This window comes from Manis javanica, chromosome 9 (genome assembly GCF_040802235.1).
Source record: "Manis javanica isolate MJ-LG chromosome 9, MJ_LKY, whole genome shotgun sequence".
In the NCBI taxonomy this organism is placed as follows: domain Eukaryota; kingdom Metazoa; phylum Chordata; class Mammalia; order Pholidota; family Manidae; genus Manis; species Manis javanica.
This window is the reverse complement of record NC_133164.1, coordinates 67,994,095-68,017,784: the sequence shown is the minus strand read 5'-3', so window position 1 is coordinate 68,017,784 and position 23,690 is coordinate 67,994,095. Positions and strand designations below refer to the sequence as shown.

Sequence of the window (23,690 nt, the reverse complement as noted above, 5' to 3'; positions counted from 1 at the left end):
GTTTATTATATGAGGATCTAACTCAAGAAGAGCCAGTTGGAAGAGAAGCGCAGGGCAAGGTTTGGGCAACGTGTGCAGAGCATCTGGCCTTGATGAGCCGCTCTCCCCGTACCTCCCCATGTGCACCCCTGTAGCTCTCCAAACCCTGGCCTTCTGGGGTTTTATGGAGGCTGCCCTGCATAGGCCGGATTGATTAAATCATTGGCCATTGATGATTGCTTCATTCTTCCATCCCCTAGTCCTTGGAAATCAGAGGGTAGGACTGAAAGTTCCCGCCCTCTGGTTCCCCGGCAACCAGCCCCTGTCTTTCAGTGCTGTCCAGTCGCCTCATTAACATGACAGAAGACACCTTAACTGTTCTCCTTACCCAGGAAATTCATGGTGTTCGGAGGTGGAAGCCAGAGGAACCAACCAGTGAGCAGATTTCTTGGGATAAAGCACAGCATCACATGTCCACCAGGACAGCTTCTGTCCTCTTTGCTCTAGGGCAGAGGTTTGATTCGGTTTGGTTCTGCCTGACAACTTATCACCTTAACGATTTCCATATTAACCAATGTTATGTTTGATACTATGTAAGAAAATGTGCCAAAGCTGTAAACCCAGCCTAAGCCAGTGAACCAGTATTTTCTAAAGATGTGTGCACAGTGTCACACAATCATACACTGCAGAAATATCCACCAAAATCCAAGATAACCAGTGGATTTTACTGGACAGATGTGTGTAAAATTGCAGTATTTCCAGAATCTCTCTCCTGGCCTTAGTGTATCTCCATACCAGTAGGTGTTTCCAAGGGGTGAAGAGAGGTAGTCCATCTCCATGTCAATAGGTAATTACTTGGGCAAGCAAGGGCTTATCTGGATGGAGAGGCTGGGTGGAGCTCTCTCTTCTTCAGCAGCCAGGTCTGGAGAGACACGGGATGACTGCCTGTAAGCAATAAACGGGTTTCTGCCACTTTATTTCTCGCTTTGACTGATTTCGATTTCAAAGTTATTTTGTCCCGGAATTTCCCCCAGAGTTACAACAGAGTATAAAAGTTCATTCATGTGGTTTCAGATTTCAATTGCAGCTAACCTTTAATAAATTGCCATTTATCAACTTTCAACAAAGTATTCAAAAATAATAGCCACAATTTCTTGAAAAATTATTCAAATACATCTCACTTTCCAACTAATATCTGTGCAAATTAGCTTTATTTCATATCCTTCAATAAAGATAATATATCACAACACTCTGAATGCACACATGTACATAACTCAGCTGTTTCCTATTGATTCAGACATTAGGAATTTATAAAAACTATAAAGCTACACTCTTCTTTTTGCTGAATTTTCTTTTGTTTTGGGTGATAGTTATTTTTCATGAAAAATACTATTTTTGTCAACATGTATTGGGCTTATTATTTTAAGTGACTAGGAAATGCATGGTTTTAAATTGACCTGGTTTGAATTTCTGGTAAGATAAGTACTGATAAACCGGGTGCATAGAAGCAAAGGCACCCTAGGACCTTCAATAATGTTAAGCATGAAAGGCTTTGAGACCCAAAGCTTTGAGAACCACTGTTCCAGCCATTCAAAGCTGTCCTGCTGAATGCAGGTGTACCTTCAAATTCCAAACCAAGCTCCCTACCTAAAGGGTTTATGCAAGATGACAAGAGTGTGGCCAGTTTTAGAGGAGCACATGTCCCCAGGGAGAAAGGGGGCTTCTTGCTGCCCCTCTGTACTTCAGATAGGGCAGCTTGGAAAGGCAGAGACTCTGCTGGAAGATCATTCCCACTGGGTGTTTCCGTTGGGTGTCTAGGGAATCGCCCGTGAGCCTACCATGCTTGGCTCCCAAAGAGAAGGATAGTTAATGCCGAAATCTGTCTCTGGCTGTCACACCCCCTCCTATAGCTTCTGAGTTACACTTCCAGAGAGGCCTGAATTGCTTCCCCTCTTCAAAAACAAAGCACAAACATTTTACCAGTTAGCCATTTAGCAAAATAATGATTTGTAGTATTTATAGAGAAGCTATTTACAGTAGATCCATTTATAGAAGAATGAAGTAGCTGTCACTTATTTTGGGTGAAATTCATGATGAAGAATGCTTTTTAATTTCATTCGCTGGCGTATTGTTGAGTTAATCTTCAAAATGTATGCTGCTAAAAGGGGAAAGAACAATTGGTGACTTAATGTCTAAATTTAAAGATCTGTCATTTAAATGAATTACAGTGCAACAGCCTCATTTTTAAATGAAGGGCCATCAGCAGCTCCTGGCCTCCTGTCCAGCTGGCAGACCAAGCTCCACTCCAGAGATGTGCAGATCTGTCCTGCCCCATTACTCAGATGCTGAAACACAAGGGCGAGTGCACTCTTCCCCTCAGACAGAAGGTCATTCTGATTTAAGACCTGGTGTAGACCTGGAGGTTCTGTTATCACTGAATTAACAGTAGAAGTGCACCCCCCAAAAACTGTAAGTCAATTTCTTGCTTTGGGAAATATATTTAAATAACCCAGAGGCAAACCAGTCCTGTTGTCGTATTACGGTGTGTGTGTCTGACTGTCTGTCTGTTCCCACTTAATGGCCCTAAAAATTCCTGGATACTCTGATAGTTCTCCCTTTTATTGACTTAACTTCCTTCTTTTCTCTCCCTTCATTTTATCACTTTGTTTTATTCCTTCCAATTTGTCCTTGGTAAGTCAGCCCCTAAAATTGTGCCGACATTTTCAGTTTCCAGAGGAAAACCCTGGCAGCCCCACCCCCGGCAGACTGGTCTTCCCCTCCCTACGAGCTCTGCCACCTCCCTCGTCCACTCCCCAGGTGCTGGGCAGTCCCCCAGGGGACCGTGCCTCCAGGCTGACCCACCCAGCCATTGGCCATCTATCCCTTTTATTTTGAGTCATAAAATAAGCTAGAAATATCTGTTTTAAAAAAGAAAGCCTGATACATTTTTAGTTTTTTTAGGAAGCTTGTGAAGTGACTCATGTGTTGCCTTATGATTAGCTCTAAACCTCTTCCTGATGTTGAGAAACTATGACTGAAGGTACAGGAGAAAAAAGCTATTTGCTTCTGTTCTTTATCACTGCCCATCTTTTGACCAACATCGCAAGCAAATATACTGTCTTGATAGCAATTTGTCACTTAACAAACATGGCCTTGAGATACAGCATGTACTGAATAATCATTTTTCCTAAGAAAAACACTCTTGCCTTACTACTACTCGCTGTCTTCTCAGCTTCAGAGGTGATCTGATCAGGCATGTGTTCTCTTTCATTTCACCAGTGATTTTCAGAAACTCTTATTTTGAATGAAGTAAAAATGGAAGAATTTTAAAGTTTCACTTCTGAGTGACATTCTGATTTTCTGCATTTTCTTGGGGCTCTCTCAGGAGTGAGAACAGGAACCCGCACAGGACGCTCAGCCTGCGCTCACTCCCACTGGGCTGCAGCAGCTGCCAAGCACCCTGCATGGGCAGGCCCGTGCAGATGAGGATGTTCGTGTGGGACTTGCCTTCCTGCCCTGGCACAGCCCTGCCCAAGCTTCTGCTCCCTCTAGTCGGCACAGCCCCAATGCAGTGGCTGTTGATGTGAAACATACAATGGCTTTGCCTCAGTTCATGACCCATCTAAGGGGCCTTCCGGCTCCGAGCGCCCTGCCGTGCAGGCTGCATCACTGACATATGGGACTGTGGATGGCAACCGAGTCACAGCCCAGCCTCGCCCTGCCAGGTGTAGCCTCCCTCGCTCCCTCACAGGGTTCCCGGGAGCAGCCCCAGTAAGCGTCTGCATGCAAATACCCAACTCAAAGTCTGCTTCCTGGGGAACCCCGCCTGAGATGGGGTCGTTTCAAGAGTCTGATGCCATTTTAGGAACCCTCTGAGGCAAGGCTTTAAACCCTCTACTTGCAAATCTTGCCTTACAGTTATTCACTGCACATGAGGGCAGATTTAGCTGGAACCTTCTTTAATGGAAAAGGCTTAGATGTGCCAGTACCACCCTCCTACAAGCCTGTACCTTGCCCACCAGAAGGCCTGTGGAACAGAAACGAGGTCACCCTTCCCTCTACCAGGAAGGCTGGAGCTTGGAGGCAAAAACCAGCTGCGCCTTCCAGGAGGGCCCCAGACCCTCATGCCAGGAAATATGCCCTGCCACACACGACTTTGGGTACAATTCTGGGAGAACAAGAAACTCCCCTCAAAAGCCTCCATGGATCACAGTTTAAGAGCCACTGACTTACAGGAAGGTAATAGGGCCTCTCAGTCTCAAAGCATTTGTCCCCAGCACAGGGAAGGAAGAGAACATGCTTTTTAAACATATTTTTTAAAGTCTTAATTGCTCTTGATTTGTTCAGTAGGTTTTGAATAACCAAATACCAGAGTCCACTTACATTCTCCAGTGTCAGATCCGCCCCAGGTGAACTTCCTTTTGCACGATACTTGTTCCTGGTGCAGTAGACACTGACCAGTGTGACTATCAGCATGAGGGCGAACACGGCTGCAGTGGAGGACACGGCGATAATGATGGTGTCCCGGGTGGAGCCCCTCTTCTCACACCTCTGCCCCGAGTACCACCAGTCGTCCCCTGAGGAGCACCTGCACATCAGAACGTGACTGGAGTTAGAGCTGGCGTCTCAGCCTGAAAACCTTCACCTTTAAAGGCGTGAGGTCGACATTCCGGGACACTGGCATTCAGAACTAGGGACTAGAGGGGACGGGCAGGGTGGCTGGAAAGGGGCAGTGGAATGAGGCTGATGTCACGCTCAGAGCAGCAGCTTCAGCAAGGAAAGGAAGGTTGCTTGGGTGACAGAGAGAATCTGGTTTCCAGTGTCCCGTGTCCCATCCCCCAACCCACCCCTTGGCCAAGCTCTTCTCAGAACTTAAGTATCTCCACCTAGAAAATGCACACAGTCGCACTTAACTACCCCAGACTCTTGTGCATTCTTTTTTTTTATTAAGATATCATTGATATGCAATCTTATGAAGGTTTCTCTTGTGCATTCTTAGGACATGTAAATCATCAGCAGTTAGACTATACGTGCTATGTTTCATAAATAATTTTTAGTTCTTAAGGCCATCCAAATCCCAAATGCAGGGCAAAAACTAAAATCCTATGAATGGTTATTTCCCTCATGTATTAATCAGTATTTAATCCTAGCTGGTAGGAAGGAAGATTTCCAAGCACAGTACGGGGTGGCCTCGTCCAAATGGCCCCTTACCTGCACTCGGCGTTGCCGTCCCGGACCACGCAGATCCCATCGTTCTCACATTTGACGTCTGAACAAAGGTCACTGTTGCCAGAGGTTGGGATTGGCTGCATTTGTGTGGAATTCAGGTGGGATATGTCTGAGGAGGGCAGCGGGAGAACGTGGATGGAAACCACTTTGGGCTTGAACAAGCATTTGATGTGAACGTGGGGCTTGCCTGGGCCTATCTGAGCTCAGAGGGGCTGAGTCCTTGTTACCCACCCTCCAGGAACAGGCCAGGAAACCGAAGCCCAGAAGCTGGGCCGCAGAGGGACTTGCCCAAGGCCACAGGTGTCCTGCTTGGTGAGCAGGTGGTTGGATATTCAGTATGAGACACCAGGTCCCCTTCCGACCAGGGCTCTGTTCTTTGCTGTATTTCCTGCCACTTCTCATCCAAACAAGGTCACACTGAACTGAGGAATATGTGACTTTTTCTGTGCTACATAAAATATTTTCTCCCTCAATCATAGTTATTCCTGAATAATTTTTTCCAAGAAGTATCATCTAGATTTATTCTAATTGACACTGAAATCAAGTCTTCATGGGTTTTAATTGCACCACCTTTCATCACAAACAAGATTCTGGTTTAATGAAATGCAAGTGGGTCTTTAATAGTCAAGGAGTTAAAAATCCTACCACATACAACAAGGAAACCACCAGTATTACTGGGAAATGTATTTAATAGCTGCATGGCTAAGAAATTTTAAAAGACAACATATGGTTATTACTGCCAATATATATAATACATACATGTAAGATAAGATATATATACATGTGTGTGTGTGTGTGTGTGTGTGTGTGCACGCATATACACATTTGAAGGAGACGATAAACATACCCATTTCAGTTTAATTTCATGGCCCTGATGACATTTTTGTTTCTGGAACCCCAGAGTGTAACCCTTGGTTATAATGGCTATACTTTAACTTCTTTCTAAAGAAGTTTCCTGGCCTACAGGTCTCCACCATTGCTCTGGGTAGTGGTCATTAAATTCTTTATCCCAGAACCCTCACTATTTAAATTAAAATTATTATTGTTAATGATTCATACCAAAAAAAAAAAGCAACCCTCACACTTGTCCATTTCCTCCCACATTTAATACACTAAAAATGGAAGGCAGGAGAACATAGAAAATCATCAATGGCTGTAATAGCAACACAAAGAGCTCACACTGAGCTGTGTTCACCCACATACCTTCCATTGTCAGGAGGATATAAACGTCATTTCCTTTTATAAAGTCTCTGCTCTTCAGCCTCTGATAGGTTATAAAGGCGCTGGTCCCATAACCCATGCTTCTGTTAAACTGAGTTCCGTTAGGGAAAAAAGCCACTGCCCCCACTTTGGATGGCCTGTCCCAGAAATAGGTTCCATTATCTGAAAAAGCAAATTATATTGATGGATTGTGTTTAGCACCATGATACTTTTCGTGGTTGGAAAGAACAACGTGGAACACAATTAGGATAGAGCTGAAAATAACGGAACTGAGGCTATTGAGCTGCGGTGTGTTCCCTGGCAAGTCACCGCGGCGCGTTCACTGCTATGTCTTAAAGAAATGCGATTGCCAGGCGGGGAGGTCCTGTGCCGAGCGTGAGTGGGGCGTGCCAGGGCTTCCCCGGGGGCGCCATCCCGTGTGGACTGCCCCCTACCCGTCGGAAGCATCCCTCAGTGGCCTTCTGAGCCAGTGCAGTCCTGTAACTAAGTCAATAAGCTGCGAGGAGCGTTTCTGATATGGCACAGAACGATCTGTCGCGTTAACGGAACTGTGCCCCTGGCAGAGGGGAGTCTGGCAGTGGGGGACGGTGAGAGGGCTGCTCCCAGGGCAAGGCGGGAGCCCGCCCGCCCCTTGCGGCTCCCAGGGCCATTCAGGGAGAAGCGTTTTAGAAGGAAGCGAAGAAATTCTGAACCTCAAGTCCCTACCGTCCTTGTGAATCTATTTTTCCCTAAAAATTAGGTTTTTCCCTATGTCACTCAGACCCATTTTTGAATATGTAGAATTCAGACTTGGCAAAATATTCACTTTGTCATCATTCCATTTCTCCCTTTATCAGGTGCCTAGAGGACAAAAGATTATTCAAGTTAGAAGCGTAATCATGGCTGGTGTGTCCGCCTGCTGCTCCTTTCTGGGCGGGGAGAGATGTGGCCAGGTCTTGGGGCTCTTCAACAGGAAGTCATGACCCCTCCCCACCCCTGCCGGTGCTCCAGAGGACCAGCACCCCGTCCTTCTCCCCACGCAAAGCAGTTGTTACTGGCGACCCCAGGGACTGGCCCCAGGCAGCATGGGTTAGGAGGCCTCTGCGTCCGGGGGCCTGTCCGTACCAGGCCCTGTCCCAGGCTTGCATGCTCCGTCTGTACCAATTCTCACAGCCAGTCTGTGGGGCTATTATGACTGCGCCTGTCCTACTGCTGAGGATACTGGGCCTCCAAGAGATTATTTGCTCAAGGTCACTAGCTAATGAGAAGCAAACCTTGGGTCAGACCCTAAAACAACACTCCTTGTACAGCACCAAGGGTGCAGGAACAGTCAATTCCCAGGAATACAGTCAGCAACTGGCTCTTTGTTGGAGTCCCTGCTGACATTCTTGACAGCCTGCTGCCTGGGAATCTCTGTCCACATCTGCTAAATATCTTCTGTTCCTAAGATCTGGGGCACAAAATCCCAGTACCTCACCATGCGGTCCCTCATTCCCAGATCATCCATCCCTCCCAGGACAACGACTGTGTATCAGCAATAGAGAAAATGAGTCACAAACCAGTGGTCATAAGTGGGTCTGTAGTCACACTCCGCTGGTTGGACATACGCTGCCGGATGTCAGGGTTTTGATCCAAGAGTGTCATCGTGGCTTGTTGCCAAGGACATGGCCACTGCAATTGATCATCATTGGCTCCAGAGATCAAGTGCAAATATATGCCTGCATTAGTCAAATGGCTCAGAGTCAAGTGAATCTGAAAGGCATAGCCTTTAGAAGAATAAAATGGAGGGCTATATAGAATTCCATTTGGGCTGCCAATGAACTGTGTGAAATTCCTTATGTGCCAGACATGGTGAGGGCATCGTGTTTCTGAAAGATTGATGTCATCCATAGACAGGCCACCCTGTGATGCTCCAGGGCCTCTGACCCCTGCAAAGACCACTCGGAATTTGCTGGTCACTTCCAAGGTCACATGGTAAAGCTGCCAGCTTCCAGTGGGTATATCTGCAAAGAAAACATTGTTGCAAAGAAGGCAGAGGTCTATGAATCATGTGTACACTGGAGTTCTAACCCTCAGGGACAAACAACTGTCCTAGAGTCACTGGTGTCACCAGTCTGAGGTTTTTCCCCACTCCTCCAGCCCAGCCCCAGTGACTTCAAAGTATTCTGCGGGGTCAGACTGCCTTCTGGAACATTTGAACGCTTACTTAGTTGTTTATCAGACAGGCCATCCTTCCCCAGAGATGGGTGAGCAAGCGACTGCATGTCACTTAGCACCCCACTCTGTGTTAACTCATCAAGCAAGCCCGATTTTCTGCACTTGTACCCAAGACCCATGTGACACTCAACCAAAGCCCCCTTTAATATATTTACACTTTGAGTGGAACACTTCCCTCACATGCTAAAATTCAGATCAACAAATCTAACAGGATCAACCAGACCCTAAAAATCCCATATCTACATTGTACCTTAGATCATTTAGCAGTGACTCAAGATTATAAACACTTACCTGGTATTCGGTATCACCTCCCCTCTCCTCATCCTGCCTTCCCTTCCTTTGCCCTCCCCTACCCCTGGCTAGCAGCAAAGGCGATACATTTTGTTTTCTTCTGTCACATGCCCAAATAAGAAGCAGTACATTTTTAAAATGTTAGGTGCCCCCTGGTAGAGAACAGCTCGAGAATTCTTGCCAGACTAGTGACTTATGACTTACATATGTCGGGTCTTGGTGTCAAACACAAGTGCTTGAAAATGTTAGAAATATCCAAATTACAGAAAATGCTGTTGTCCATGGGAGCTCCAGATTGAATAAAGACCTTTCAGGAGAACTTCTACTTGATTATTATCAGTACTATCAGCTTAAATTTAAATTGTGCTATTGTCGTGTAAAACACCACAGATTGCTAATGGAAAGGATCAATTTATACATACAGGATATATAAAGATTTTTATACACACACACGTATAACCCAAGTTAAGAACCTCATTTCTGTAGGTGTTCACAAAGGAAAACACCGTCTGTGTTTCAGATTGTTTCTCTCTGTTAAAAATGAGGCAGGGAAAGGGCACAGCACATCATAGATCAATTTTATAAGAACTTTTACTCAATTCATGTAAACCAAGAGGCTCCCACATGCAGCACACAGTGACAGAGTTGCCAGCCCCCAGCCTCTCTCTTCCCCAGGGAACCCCCTTCACCTCCGGTCAGCATGCCCCGCCTGTCTGACATGTGACTGGAACAAAGGGTGGGCACCCGAGCTCACTGTGGCCCTGTCCACTCAGGAGCCCCTCCAGAAATCGCATTTAGCCCACATCATACCATTCTGAATCCTTCACTGGGCTTTCTTCCTTAAAGGAGCAGGTACAGGAAGAGCCCCTTCCCCGGCTGGCAGCACACTGGCATGGCCTCAAGTGGGGTGTGGGCCCACCAGGGGACCAGTTTTGTGGACAAAGCCCATCCAAGGTGACACGAAAGGCCCCCGTGTTCAGGGACAGGGTCAGGCCTGCCTGGGGCCAGATCTGCCCTCGTCCACTGCACATTAACTGCTTTGAGCAGCGACTCTCCCCATTTTGCCTAAGCTAGTTTTTGCTATGTTTTCTTTACTTGCCAAGAACAGACCTCCTCAGGGCCAGAGGCTGCCCTAAGGTCGCAGATTCTAGCACACAAAGGGCCATCATGTTAGCTTCCTCACTCCAGCATAAACCAAGGAGGACCAAATCCTAAGCTGACAAGTAATGAGCCCACAGCCCCTACCCTGACATAGGCTGGTGCGCCGAGAGTGAAGATTGCCTCACGTACGTGCATGGACACTATACCTTTTATTTCTTCCACAAGGGTTAAGGTACCATTCACACTGCCTGCAGAATACTCCCGGATGTAGATGTTCAGCTGGTCATTCTCACTTCCACTATTGTATAAGAAAAGTTGCAGGCACTGAAATCCTCTTTTGGGGTACAGTGTTCTACTTTCCAGGATGGCTATGGCCCCCACACTGACAGAGCTGCTGTCGAAATGCATGAAGAAACCAGAGCCTGTTAGGAAGACAAAAACAGAGTTGAGAGAAAACAGACACAAGATTGAGGAATCTGTGTCTTCTGGGCACAACCGTTCCACTTAGTACCTGTATGCAGAGCACAGTCCCAGGTATTTAAACACAGTCCTTACTACAGATGTCAGTTTCCAAAGTCGGAGCAATATGTCACTCCTGGGCCTGCTTCCCCGCAGCCCTCCCCTCTCCTCCTCCCTCTTTCCCTCCACCCCTCATCCCAGCCTCTGTAGGGCTGATATCCACTGTCCAACTCTGCATTTCAGAAAAAGAAAGGCACCTTTTCATTTAAATCAGACTGTAACCCCTGCCTCAGCCATCCTTTTCTTATTTGGGGTGGGAGGACAGGACAGGTGTTATTTAAGAGAACAAACTGGCCACAAATACTCAATAAGTCCTGGAGATCCAGTGCGTGGAGCAGTGAACACAGAGAACAATACTGCAATTCACCCAACTTGCTAAGAGACTAGATCTTAATTATTCCAACTGCTAAGGAGAAATGGTGATTATGTGATATGATGGAGCTAATTATCACTATAATGGCCAGGCTACTGTAATATATAAATATATCAAATTCACATGCTGTACACCTTACATTAAACGGTGGTATTTGTCAAATATATTTCAAATAAAATTCATTTTCTTTCAAAATGGAGAGTTGGACAGTGGATATCAGCCCTACATAGGCTGGGAGGAGGCGGGGAGGGAAGGAGGGAGGAGGAGAGGTGAGAGTGACGGGGAAGTAGACCAGGGAGCCAGCATTTTGCTCTGACTTTGAAAACTGACATCTGTAATAGGAACTGTATTTAAATACTTAGGACTGTGGCTAATTGCATGCAATGGTCCTGAGTTCTGAAATATAGTTTCACATGTATGTTGCCAAAAATGAGCAAATACATAAAATTTAGTGGTTGTAGCCAAATAAAGGACTGTTTAACTCAAAATTACAATGGAAATGGATACTCATCTGAACACACTTAAATATATAGTACTTTCTGTCTTCCTTTTAAGGATATTGGTAACAGGAGCGTGGACTCACAACCAGCTGAAAATCTGAAACGCCAGAATTCTCAACCTGGCGCTATTTCCCAGAAGGTGCCTTGAATCCTACAAGCTTTGAAAAAGCAAGCCCACCCCTCAGAGATGAGAGTCCACAGCTCGGTGCCCTCCTGCTGTGGGTGTAGACAGGCGGAGGCTTCATGATGAAGAAGAGAAGCAGACAGACGGTGAAAGCAGAAATTAGCCACATTCTTAGAGGGCACAGAACTGATTCTTCAGCAGCAACCTAATGGAGTAACTTTAATAATTCTGATAGAAATGAGAAATAAAATTCCAGCATTTCATAACAGAGGAAAGGACTGGAAGCCCCCAGTGTAAAATCTAGGGGTCTCTCCCTCTGTTACCTGTGCACCGGCCCATGTTGGAGTGATCACTCCCGGGGCCCCCGGGGGCCCAGGAAACCCGCTGCCAGTCAGCACTGTCGCTTGAACTTTGAATCATACCACACACATTTTCCAGTTCAAAATCGCACGAGTCCATAAAGCTCAAGGATGAGGCTGAGAAAGCAAACAGACAGACACACAGTCACCGATCCTCAGCCTGTATGGCACCCTAAGCCGTGAGCATGGAGCTCATCACACAAGTGCCAGGACTCCTCGCTGGCGGCTTGAAGACCTCTTTGTACCTGTGGAACCCAGACACTGATCTAGTCTATAGACTGCAATAAGCTGCCCGCCCCAAGTTCTTATTTAATTATCCGCTTATAGAAAGCTGAGTCCACACTCCTCCGGCACTCCAGGTTATTAAACTACAGACCCAGGTCATTTGATCCCACTTGTGCAATGACCATACCCCTCGTTTTGGCTGAAGAGTGTTGAATGTCGAATTTTCTGCATTTGAATTAATAACAGCTTGAAAAGCCTGTGTGGGGCAGGTTCCTGGAGGATACAATTTGCAATTAGAGCTGAAGACCGGAACTTGTGAGAAGGAAAACCTACTTCTGAGTTGTAGATGGGGATCTGGTGCTATTTTGCTCTTTTTCCCTCAACACCAAACTTCAACTGTCACACTGTAATTATCAAACAATCACCAAACTATACTTTCAGAAAACCCAGCAATGCTCAGCAAACAGCACAGAGCATAGTTTTTTCCTCCAGAGCAGAAACAGAAGTCATTTCAAAGACCCTGACACATACAACAGTTATACAGTTGATTCAGCTTCAAGAGGTCATATTCACTGAAGTCCATTCGCTGGCCAATCACATCCATGAAGTTGGAGATTTTTGTTACAATTGTTGGCTCTGTTCCATTCTGGAATGCAGTTTTACTGTAGTGCATGACCGAGGTGTAATCATAGGGGATGTTCAGGGAGTCTGATACTTGGTCATCATAGGTGTTGAAATTGTGCTCTTTGTCTAAAGGATAAATAAAAGATCTTAGAGATGAAGATTATAATAAACACAAAGCAAGCTTTGTTACAACTGATCTGGGGCACTTCAAGCATGTGCTCTGTATTCCTCTCATAATATAATATTCAAGCTTACAATTGTGATACCAGCAGCCAAGCTCAGCAGAGCTAAGGATCCACTGCAGCCCCAAACTGGACATTAGCATTTGGCATAAGGTTCTAAGAACTGCTAACAGAAAGGAGGATTCTGAAGGCAGGCCATCAGCAGGCTATGCGGGAGGGGCAGGGGCAGCCACATCAGATGCTACGCGGGACTTGGGAAGGTGTGGTGGGAAGGCACCCGGGAATGATAACACAGACAGGAGTCGTTAGAAGAATCGACCGAGCCAAGGATTTCATAGTTACTGGAATGTGTGCAGAGGTATTTAAAATAGATTTATTTAGAGAAGACACCAGGCTGCTTTGCATCCTACTCATGGGCTACTGATTTCAGCTGGGATTCAGATGATGATGTGTGGACAGAGAGGTGGCTCTGATCTCTGAAGCTTATAGATGTGTTACCAAATCTAGGCAGAAGTTTCTACCAAAAATAAGGATTTGGGAGCCCTAAAGAGTGAGGTGTGGAGTCAGGCTACACACTGTTTTTTCTCTAGACACCTTTTACCCAAGCTGAGATCACCAGACCACCTCAACACCACTGAGCTGTGCAGATAAGGTCATGATGTCGGGGGGCCAGCAGCCTCACAGGACCCCCATAATAGCAGGGCCATTCCCTCCTCCACCCCCTGCAAAGGCAGGACAGATGGGGAACAAAGAGTCACTGTGGAGAAAATGCAGAAGATGTGAGCTCTAGCTGCACATGGTCATTAAGGCCTTTCTGACTTGGGACCCAGAGCCACAGAATGTGCAGGCTGTTCACGACAGCAGTGCTGCCACAGAGTCCACAGAGCAATAAACCCAAAACTCAAAAAAAAAAAAAAAAGACCACAATCAAGTCACTTTGGGAAATGCTTGTCTCTTGGAGATGTACAATTCATGTTGATCTAACAAAGGCTTTGAACAGTACAGACATGTAAATAACTGTAAGTTTAAGGTCTTTTAGCCAAGGGTTTCCCCAAACAAATTGGACCACAGATGCCTTTCCACATGGCACCTGTGAGCAGATCGTGGGATATGCTCCATAAATTGTGCTTTGAAAAACTGCGTTTCTAAGGTCGTCCCCAGCTTGGGCGCACCGGGGCTCCCAGACGCGGCTGCCCCAACAACCTTCAGGTGCTCATCGCATGTCAGCTGAAGCTGAATGGAGGACACCAGAGTTTTTCCATTATTGACAGAGGCATAGATGGCAGGAGGGGCCTGAATGAATGCTTAGAAATTCATTCTTTAATTTAAAAAGTGGAAGAAAACAAAAGAAAGTACCTGGTTGAATTCTGTCCCAAATTATCCTGACATAGTCATCTCTGTCGGAGCGCGACTGCTCGTGCCAGAAGCCCAGTGCATGGAGGAGCTCGTGCTGAACGGTGGCTATCCTGTCACAGCCGGCCCCGATGGAGAGTTCCTGCCTCCTGACTTGCCTGTTTCCCACTAAAGACCAGCAGCTTGCAGGAGGGTTGGCAGAAGGGGAGGAGGGTGTTATAGTGGTACAGCTAGAGGTCAGGGACAAACCCCCGGTGCCCAGCCCACTCAGCTCTCTCCGCCCTGGCATCTGTCCACTGAACATCCCTCTCATAGCCCAGTGGTGTTTGAAAAACTTCCAGACCAGATGATCTTTGGACAGTGTGCCCTGGCACCAGTACACAGGAGCAGGTCATCTCCATCAGCCTAATCCTAATTTTTCCTGGAAATTTCAGCCTTTCAGATGGTGCTCAGTACACCAATGACTGCTCATAAGGTTTTGTAGGGGCTGAAACCTTTCAGAATTGCTGAGCTCCAGGCAGTAACACTGCCACCTGCTTAACTTAAAGAATCATTAGGTTAAAATAAACTCAAATATACACATGTGCAAACACTCACACATACACACGTGTTTTACTGAAGGAAATAAGGAGAATGTAAACCTGGAATGCTGCAGTTCTCTGAGCTGCAGGACGGATGGCATGCAGCTCACCTTTCCTAACCCAATGGCCTGGTCACACGTGTGGAAATATTAATGTTATTGCTAGACCAGCAGATGGGGTACATCTTTCAACCTCCAGCAAAAGCAAAGGAGCCCCCACGAGTCCTCAAGGTCAGGGTCTGAGGCAATTACTCTGATGTGCGGGCTGCAGAAGTTCCCAGTAGAGCCCTCAGCAGACACTGCGAAGCTCACCCACTGCCCTTGAAGACTGAGAGGTAGTTAGCTTCTCCAGTCCAAGGCTTGAAGTCGATGCATGTTTTTAGGCGGTAGCGCTCAAATGCATTAAGGATAATTCCCTTAGCATTCATTTCTGAGGGAAAAAACAAGCAAAAACGTTCTTATTAAAGTGATCACCATTGAAAAGTTTCCCACGGAAAATGGGCCCGCACTATATTGTTTATCATGAGCGGTCCCTTCATGAATGTTCAGCGTTTTATGAAATTTAGTATTTAGCACCAATTACATAGCATATGCAAATATTTGATTACTCTTCAGATCCCTGCCTTCGCCCCATATAAACTTCCCTGGAGCCACGAGAGGTGTATTACTGAACAGCACAAACAGTATTTCCTTCCCTCAGAGAACAAGCTCATTGGCTCACAGACAACAAAACGAGCTACCCCCGCCACAGGCCTTGCCTGAGAAGCTGCTGTGGGCACGTGCAGCCTCACAGGGCTGTCTTCCGAGGACCACAAGATCAGGGGTCTGTGCATGTGCTGAATGGTGTGTGAAGATCTATGTGCGTATCTCTGCAAAGTGCATTTGCTCAGGAGAGCCCTCATAAGATTTGAAAGTGAGTTCAGGGCACAAAATGGGGTTAAGAACCATTGCTTTGGAATTAAGAACAGTGCTAAGAGGTGGGTAGATAAGGAGATCAAAGGCAGAGGCCTGAGAGGGACAAAGACACACAGGAAAAAGAGGCAAAGGACAACCTGGGGGAGGGGCTGTATCAGGAACGCTGGCGAGCGGGCTGGGTGCTGGCGAAGGATGGTGGCTGTCAGGGGGTGGCGGGTGGTATGGCCAGGCAGGAAGCACTTGGACTTTGGACCCAGACACACCTAACTTCTCCCCTATCCTAAACACTTACACTGCTGTATAACCTTTGCTAATTCAGTTCACATTTGGGGCTTTACTATTATCATCAGGAAGTTCCAAGTAAAATGAGAGTTTATCTAGGGTCTGTTTCCTTCTCCCCTGCTACGGGACCACCACACAGACATTCAGCGACCACTCCAAGTGCCTCTGTCTAGAGGCAAGAACAGGACCCACACAGGGAGGCCCTAAAACCCACGGATCTGTGAGATACACTCAGAACTCAATGCCACACACATAACACATGTTTACTGTAAATAAGTTAGAAAATGCATATAAACAAAAAGAAGGAAATTATGAAATCTTACCACCCAAAAATGTTCAACTATCCTTATCATGCTTTTTGCTTATGAATACAGACATACATAACCTACATATATTTTTTTAAATAAAGTTACAATGTACATAATTTATAAACTATTCTTTTCACTAAATATATCATTAAAATCTTTCATCATTAAGTACTGTTTTTATCATTTAATGGCTACATTATATGGCTGTAACACATGTAAGTAACTTCCTGTTGTCAAATATTTGTTTCCAATTTCCCATATGGTAAATAGCACATTTGGATCACTGTTTCAAATCTAACACTTCCTAAAAAAAGGCATAATGATACCCACCCCCACAGGACTGTTTTAGGGCAGAGGGTAGAAGCAGCACCTTCGACCCAAACTTAATGGGGATAGTTTCCAGCCTGCACTGAAGTGCTTAGAGAATCGAATAAGGAAACATAAGTGGAAGTAAAGGCCTACCCTCTGCTGAGATCAGAGCTCCCTTCACCACGTGCCTCTGTTACAGAGGGCCGTAATCACCTTTGCACCATGAATGCAGAAAGGCCCCACCTGGGCTCAGGTTATCTAAATCCCCACGCTCTGGGGGACAGCGCAGTGCCTGGACAAGCCCAGGAGTTAAGCAAGCAGCTGTTTGGGATTATATTCCCCTTGTTAGCGCCTTCCGATTCCTAGAGCCTTGACCTTCATTTCTCTCCCTGCCTTTTTTACCTCCATATCTGCCTTCCCCGGACACCTCAGATCTGGCACTTGGGCAAGGAATTATAACTTACCCACGGGAAGCCTGCCCTTAGACATAGGGCAATCATAACCTGTCAGGAGCTAAATTATGCAGGTCTGGGAAACTGGGCCGATTTGGTTATTATTCTAAAGCAATAGGAAGCTGCTGAAGAGTCTCAAGCCAGGAAATGAAAGGGTGAACTTGCCTATTAAAGACCACACTGCTGTTGGGGGTGGGAACAGTGACAGGGTGGGAAAGATTATGAGAGAACAATATTTGAAATAGAGACAAATTAGGAGAAAAGTAGATTCTCTGGGGCATAGGTTAGAGATGGAAATGATAGAACTTGCTAACACACAGTTCTGGAGGGCTGAGGTGTGCACTGACCCAAGCTGTCTTCCAGAACATAGGGAATGGTATGAGGCCATCTGTATTTCTCTCCAATTATGGAATTTCTATTTTGTGCCTGTCAAAAATAAATGTGAATGCATTAATTAAATAAGTCATGGAAAACTCATGAAACAATCAGTGGTTAATCTAGAAATAAACTAAGTTTAAAGCTCTCCCAGCCAGCCTAAACAAATTACATGCATGTGTGTATACTTTTATCATATTATATCTTTATCACACTATCATACTATACTTTTATCATATCATATTATAATATAGTATGTCAAAATAATATCATATTATAACAAAGTTTCCAGGAGGAAATCACTAATTTCTATTATTAATTTTGTTGATAAAGTTGATGAAGGCATCTTGCAAAATCATGTAAAAAAATGATTGTAGGGAAACTAAATATAAACACTGACAGATTTATAGGCCAATTACCTATACTAGAGATTAAAAATATACAAGAAAGTGATCATCAGTAATCTTGGTCTTACAATACCAGAAAAAGCTACATGTGAGTTAAGCCAAAGTTTCTAAAATATTTAAAGGATTTGAAATTTTTATAGTAGAAACCTAATACTCCTTAATGTACTCATCCTGTCAACAAAATGAACACTGTTCAAGAGCAGAGAGGCCCACCGGTAACAAAGTGACCAGGGTCTAGTGGAGGACAACCAGTATGTGAGAAAACAAACGGGTTTCAACAGGAAAATGTAAAAGCAGAGGAACAAAAAGGGAGGGTGGCAAGGGGAGAGGCAGGAGGGGGTTGGGCAGGACCCTCGAAAGATGGCCTTTCAGGTGAACTGGGAATGAAAAGAGTGAGCCAGGGTGGAAGGCTCCTCAGGAAGATCTTGGACAGAGACAGATGGGGGTTTCTCTGGTCTGGAGGTGGGAACAAGCTTGGTGTGTTCTGAGCCTGTCCTGAGGTCAGTAGCCTATTGAGTCAGTAAAGGAAAGGGATGAGAAAAGAGAAAAGGAGAGGAGAGATAGGTGGGAGCTAAATTCTGCAGGTCAGGAAAGCTGAGGGTCCCCCTTGACCCCCCACCCCAGACACTGCCCTAAATGCAGTGGGGAGCTGCTGAAGAATTTCAGGCCGGGAAGTGAAAGGGGGTCCTTGCCTGTTAGAAGGGCTGCTTGTCTATGGGGTGGGGACAGTGACAGGGTGGAAAAGATTATAGGAGAACCATATTTAAAATGAGACAAATTAGGAGAAAAGTGGATTCTCTAGGATATGGGTTAGAGATAGAAATGATAGAACTTGCCAGTGGGTGGGATGCTGGGATGAGCAAGAGGGAGACAGCACAGGGCACTCCCGGATCTTCCGTTTACTTGGTGGAGTCGGGGAGGGACGGTGATGACTTTACAGAGAGGGCAGACTGGGGAGGATGGTGTGTGTGGACATCTGCTCAGTTCAGGACCTTCTGTTTCAGGGTCCCACCGACATTTAAAGGCGAGTGGCAAATTGGCACCTGGATAGGCCACCTGGAGCCCAGCAGGAGGGGTGGACTCAAGTTATGCATTTGTAGTCATCAGCACAGAGCAACACTTAAAGCCCTGGCACAAGGTGAGACCAAGGAGAGAAGAGCAGGCCCAGGTTGGAGCCTCGGACATGCAGCTCTGGTCCTGAGCCCAAGGTGGAGTGGAGGGATGTTGGTAGTGTTTGACGGTGAACATCAAGCCCCCTTAAACCCCACTAAAGCACCTAAGTTCATGTGTGTGCCTGTAGGCTAGGCACAGGCAGGACTGTCTGCACAGCCCCAGGCAGCACTAGGTTTTAGCCGTAAGGGTGGAGGTCACAAATCTGTGTCTTATGATAAAGTCTCATTTGTGGAAGATGTTTAAAATTCAGTTTAACTTTGCTTCATCTAGACTGAATCAGTGAGTTTCTATTTACACATGGAAACATCACGTTTTCCCAATAATGGCAATCAATCAGATCAGCAAGACCAAAGCATACATGGTGAGCGGTGGTGGCTCTAACACACTGAGATCTGCTTGGTGAGTGGTGGTGGCTCTAACACACTGAGATCTGCGTGATGGTGATGAAGGTGCTGCACGTGAGTTCCTGAGGCCCTAGTGTGTCACCGAGGTCCTGTGCCCTTCGAGGGAGCTGGGTCTAACAGAGCCCAGGCTTCCAACCATCCTCAGACTCTGTTTCAGCTTTGTGGAGACAAGCAGGAGGGTTCCAACTGACCCTATCAAGTCTGATGTCTCCCTCGAAAAGATCCAGTCCGAAATCTAGGAGGGAAGATAGAAATTCATGTTAGCAAACTGGACTCAAGCTCCTCACTTAATAAAAAATGTAAAAAAAGGAAAATTCACAGACCTTCATTGATGTCAAATATATCCTGGTCAAGTCCACCATCTACATCTTTCAAGTAGCAAAGAAAAGCACATTAGACATTGCTCTTATGAAAGAAGGAAATCTTTCTCATTTACCAAATAAAAATAAATAAAAGGTTCTTTTGCCTCGGATAAGTGACTATGAGATTCTGATATATATTGATTGATGAGAACCTCTCCTGAGCCAGGCTTGGGCCCAAGGGGCTTTTGCATCTATACTCTTGCTCTGTCTATGCCCCTTGAATGCCAAATTACTTCAGAAATAAGAAATTGGCCACTCTGTATAATATTAAGCTTAATTTGGAAGAGTACAATAGGTGATTTGATAAAGCAGGAAGCAAATGTTTAAATATGGTCAAACCAGTCCAGTCTACCCATATATGTATATCCTTTGCTAGTAGCATACCTTGGAACTCCCAAGCAAAATTACTAATTTAAATTACACTTTTAAGTTGTAAAGGAGTGGATAATATGGCCAAATCACTAAGTAAACAACTAAGTAGGATAGACATCTAGTCCGTCTAATTGGACACAAAATAGCAAAAACAATAATAGCAAGCATTTATGGAATGTCCATGTGCAAGTCACTGTGTTTGGACTTTCCTATACCATCATCTATTTTTCTGCTGAGTGTGTGGAGCCCTGGAGCAGGAACAGTAAAGCATTCCTCAGTAAATCAAGAGAAGCCAACGTCTGATCAAAGGTCAGTGCACTTCTGCAACATGTTGGATGGTCAGTGTGTCCTAAGCCCTCATCCTGCTGTTCTGCCATCCCTGTAACTTTCTTTTACTATAACTTAGAGCAAAACTCAAAGTAGACTCACCGAAGTTTTCTGGAGTTGGCTGGGAAGCAAACACATAAGAAAGATATTATTAGGATGCCCAAGACATAAATGGCCTTCTTGGCTCCAATTTGTATCTAGCCACTTGTGGATTTTTTTCTCACTGTGCCATGCATTACTCTCTGGCACACATCCCAGACAGCTGGATCTAAGATGACCTTCTGACCAAAGGGTCTTCCCATGTCATATAAAAGAAAAAAAAATCAAACTGCCTGTTATGTGAATTTGAAGTGCAAGAAATAAGAAACTAATTTCACAGATTGAAAAGAAGGCAAACCTAACTCCAGCCCTAAAAGACATGTTCACTTTAAACATGATTTTCTAAAGAATTCATGGAGCAATATTTGAAAAACCTAATAATTTATTCCCAATGTTGAATATTATTGTAATTTGTAACACTGAGGTCTCATTTACCATGGTTTACTTTCATATTCCTCTCAAGACTGCCTTCAAAGACAACACCAAATGTTGAAGAAAAAAATCAATGGGTATACTTTGCAATTAAGAAAGATACCTTCTGAAAATAAGCTCTTTGTAAGTGACCAAATGAAACCCAGACCACATGCTCAGTGGGAGAAATTAGGTAAACCTGAGCTGTTTCAGAGTGTTGTGTACTAAAAAAGTTTATGGACTGGTAAACAGTAGGTCTGGCTTATATTCCTGGTTCTACCAATGGTCAAGTCAGTTCACCCTGACAGTCAGACTGTCTGTGAAGGCGGCGGAGCCTGCTTCAGTGTGGGTATTGCAGAGGTCATATGATGTGTTGTGAAAGCACTTTGTAAACTGTAATTAAATGTCACACAATGTAAGGTCCAGTTTATTTGAATGCAGCTTAAATATCTAAACACTAGAATCTTTTCAAATGTATGGCAAGCAGTGAGGATGAGCTGACTGGATGGTCACCCTCCTTCGTATATTAATATACATAAGCGCCTTGCTTGTGCCACACTGTAGCCACACTGGCATACACAGAGAAATGCCAGTGCACCTACTGCAAAAGGACATCAACTATTTGTTCATAATTATGGTTTTAATCTGACTTAAATGGTGTTCTCACTGTGTATGGTGTATCTGGTTCTTCTTTTGTTCTCATTGCTGCAGTTCCTGCTCAGGATGTTAACAGGTTAACGGCAGCTCAGTAACATATCTGCTCAACACAATAACGGTTACTCCAAAATCACAACGAAAGCCATTTGAACCGTCATTCCAAACCTTGCGTTGGTTTGTGGTGCAAACTCCCTGTCACTGTAGAAAAATGGTAAACTGATGAAGAAGCAGAGGAGAAATTTACAAACTTTCCAAACATTTGCTGTGCTCCAGCTCCTGGCTCACGTCGCTGTCACAGCAATACGACTTTCATTCAGGAGTAAAAATGGAATGACTTTCAAATTTCCCATTTTCTATCTTATCAAAAGAAAACTCATCAGACACAATGAAACCAAAAGAAAAGCATAACTTCATAGCCATGTCCCGACATTTCTCCGGGGCCTCCTCCCTCCGCTCTGCTGACCCCGCTCTCCAAAAAGCAGCATTCATTTCATCAGCTCTTGGAATTCTTTAAAAGGTTGTTCCTTAGCAGTCAGGATCAACCGCCCCCAATTTTTTTCTAAGCATCGTTTCCTTACCAAGCCAGAAGCCACGCGAAGCGCCGCTAAGAGCAGCAGCCAGGGCGGCCGCTGCGCACGCATGCCGTCCCTTCCGTCAGGGGTGCAGCCCATGCAATTCCGAGGAGCGTTTACTTTTTAAAAGGCAAACATCATAACTTATAGCCTTTGAACAAAATGATCCATCTTGCAGGTCAGCTCGCTGCCTAGCAATCTCTCCAATCAAGGAGCTAAAGTCCAGGATCCTCCGCACAGCTCTAGAGACGTCAGTCGGTTTTTTTTTTCCTAGGTCAGCATTCAATAACCAAGTGCCTGGCTGACACCTGTTGATGGAGTAAGTTTTCTAACTGGTCCCTAGATTATTAAATGCCACTTGAGCAAAAGAAAACATCAAATTATTTTTTAATTTCAGTCTTTCAAAGAGTACACATTGGTGAAGCCCCTCCTGCTCATCCAGCCCTATGCTGCTTTAATATATCCAGCTGTGTGGATGCCTTTTATTCATTCATTTAATAAAAATGTATTGAGTTACAGAGTCCACAGTATGCCTAGAAATCTGGCATATCTGATGATCAGACAGAAGGGAACAGAACACTTGGAACATACCGCACTCCTGCCAGTTCCCTCTGAGCAAACCCAGGTGGGAGTAAGAGAAGGAGGCTAGGAATGGTGGCTGGTTTTCTGGCGAACCGGCACCCCCAGGCCAGCTCTCCATGCTTCCTCACTTCCCCCCTCTTTTCCTGAGATGACTGTCCTTGAGAGACAACCTACTCCCTCATTCAGGTCCCACAGTTCCTCCCCCAACTGCAGTGAGACGCAGATAGTGTTTCTGAAATATCAGTTTTTCCCCTCAGTATTTCCTTCCCCGCTCGAGACTGGTCTTTGCCCCATTCCGTGCTAATAGAAAGGATATGAAAAGACGGGTAGCATAAACACAGGTCACATGAGGCTGCTTCGCGAATACAGGCCAGTCATTCCCACCCTCTGGGGACAGGACATGAATTAAAAGGGCAAGTTAAAAACGGTAGGTCTGACCAAGTATTAACCAATCACTGAAATATTTTGCCAGCCTGATAGGTAAAAAATGTTGTCCCGTTATTTGCATTTCCCCTACTACTAGCAAGGTAAAGGAATATTTCCACGTCCGTCAGCTGTTTGCTCGTGGTGTTAAGGGCCTTGTGGGTCTTACCTTTCATCCATTTCCCAATTGAATTGCTGGCTTCGTATTATTGAATTATATAGTCTGGACAGAAATCTTTGTTACATGTGTGGGAAACTTTCTGCAGACCTTTGCTTATTTTTAATCTTTGCTTATGGGATCTTTTTAGATAGAGATGTTTTAAATATTCATGTATTCAAGTTTATTGATTGTTTCTTTTATGGCTTTTGCATGTTGAATCTTACATAACAAGGCCTTTCCATTC

The 23,690-nt window shown here is 45.2% G+C and overlaps 1 protein-coding gene across 3 annotated transcripts; it reads right to left on the bottom strand.

Annotated features, from left to right (window-relative positions):
* On the bottom strand, positions 1–22,616 carry MEP1B (meprin A subunit beta). 3 transcript variants are annotated; one of them, XM_037004748.2, is made up of 15 exons: positions 22,288–22,616; positions 20,645–20,663; positions 19,805–19,849; positions 19,673–19,716; positions 17,470–17,548; positions 15,169–15,286; positions 14,280–14,458; positions 12,649–12,867; positions 11,857–12,009; positions 10,224–10,439; positions 7,968–8,411; positions 6,412–6,591; positions 5,191–5,317; positions 4,363–4,567; positions 1–924 (listed from the first exon to the last, which is right to left on the bottom strand). In XM_037004748.2, exons 1-15 carry the CDS (start codon positions 22,378–22,380, stop codon positions 889–891), a joined length of 2,157 nt encoding a protein of 718 aa, XP_036860643.1. In that variant the 5' UTR covers positions 22,381–22,616; the 3' UTR covers positions 1–888. The 3 variants fall into 3 exon arrangements, with proteins under 3 accessions (XP_036860643.1, XP_017505530.2, XP_036860644.1); XM_017650041.3 differs by lacking the exon at positions 1–924 and adding an exon at positions 942–2,134 and having other exon boundaries at positions 22,288–22,615; XM_037004749.2 differs by lacking the exon at positions 1–924 and adding an exon at positions 943–2,137 and having other exon boundaries at positions 22,288–22,611.
* Between the last annotated feature and the right edge of the window lie 1,074 nt (positions 22,617–23,690).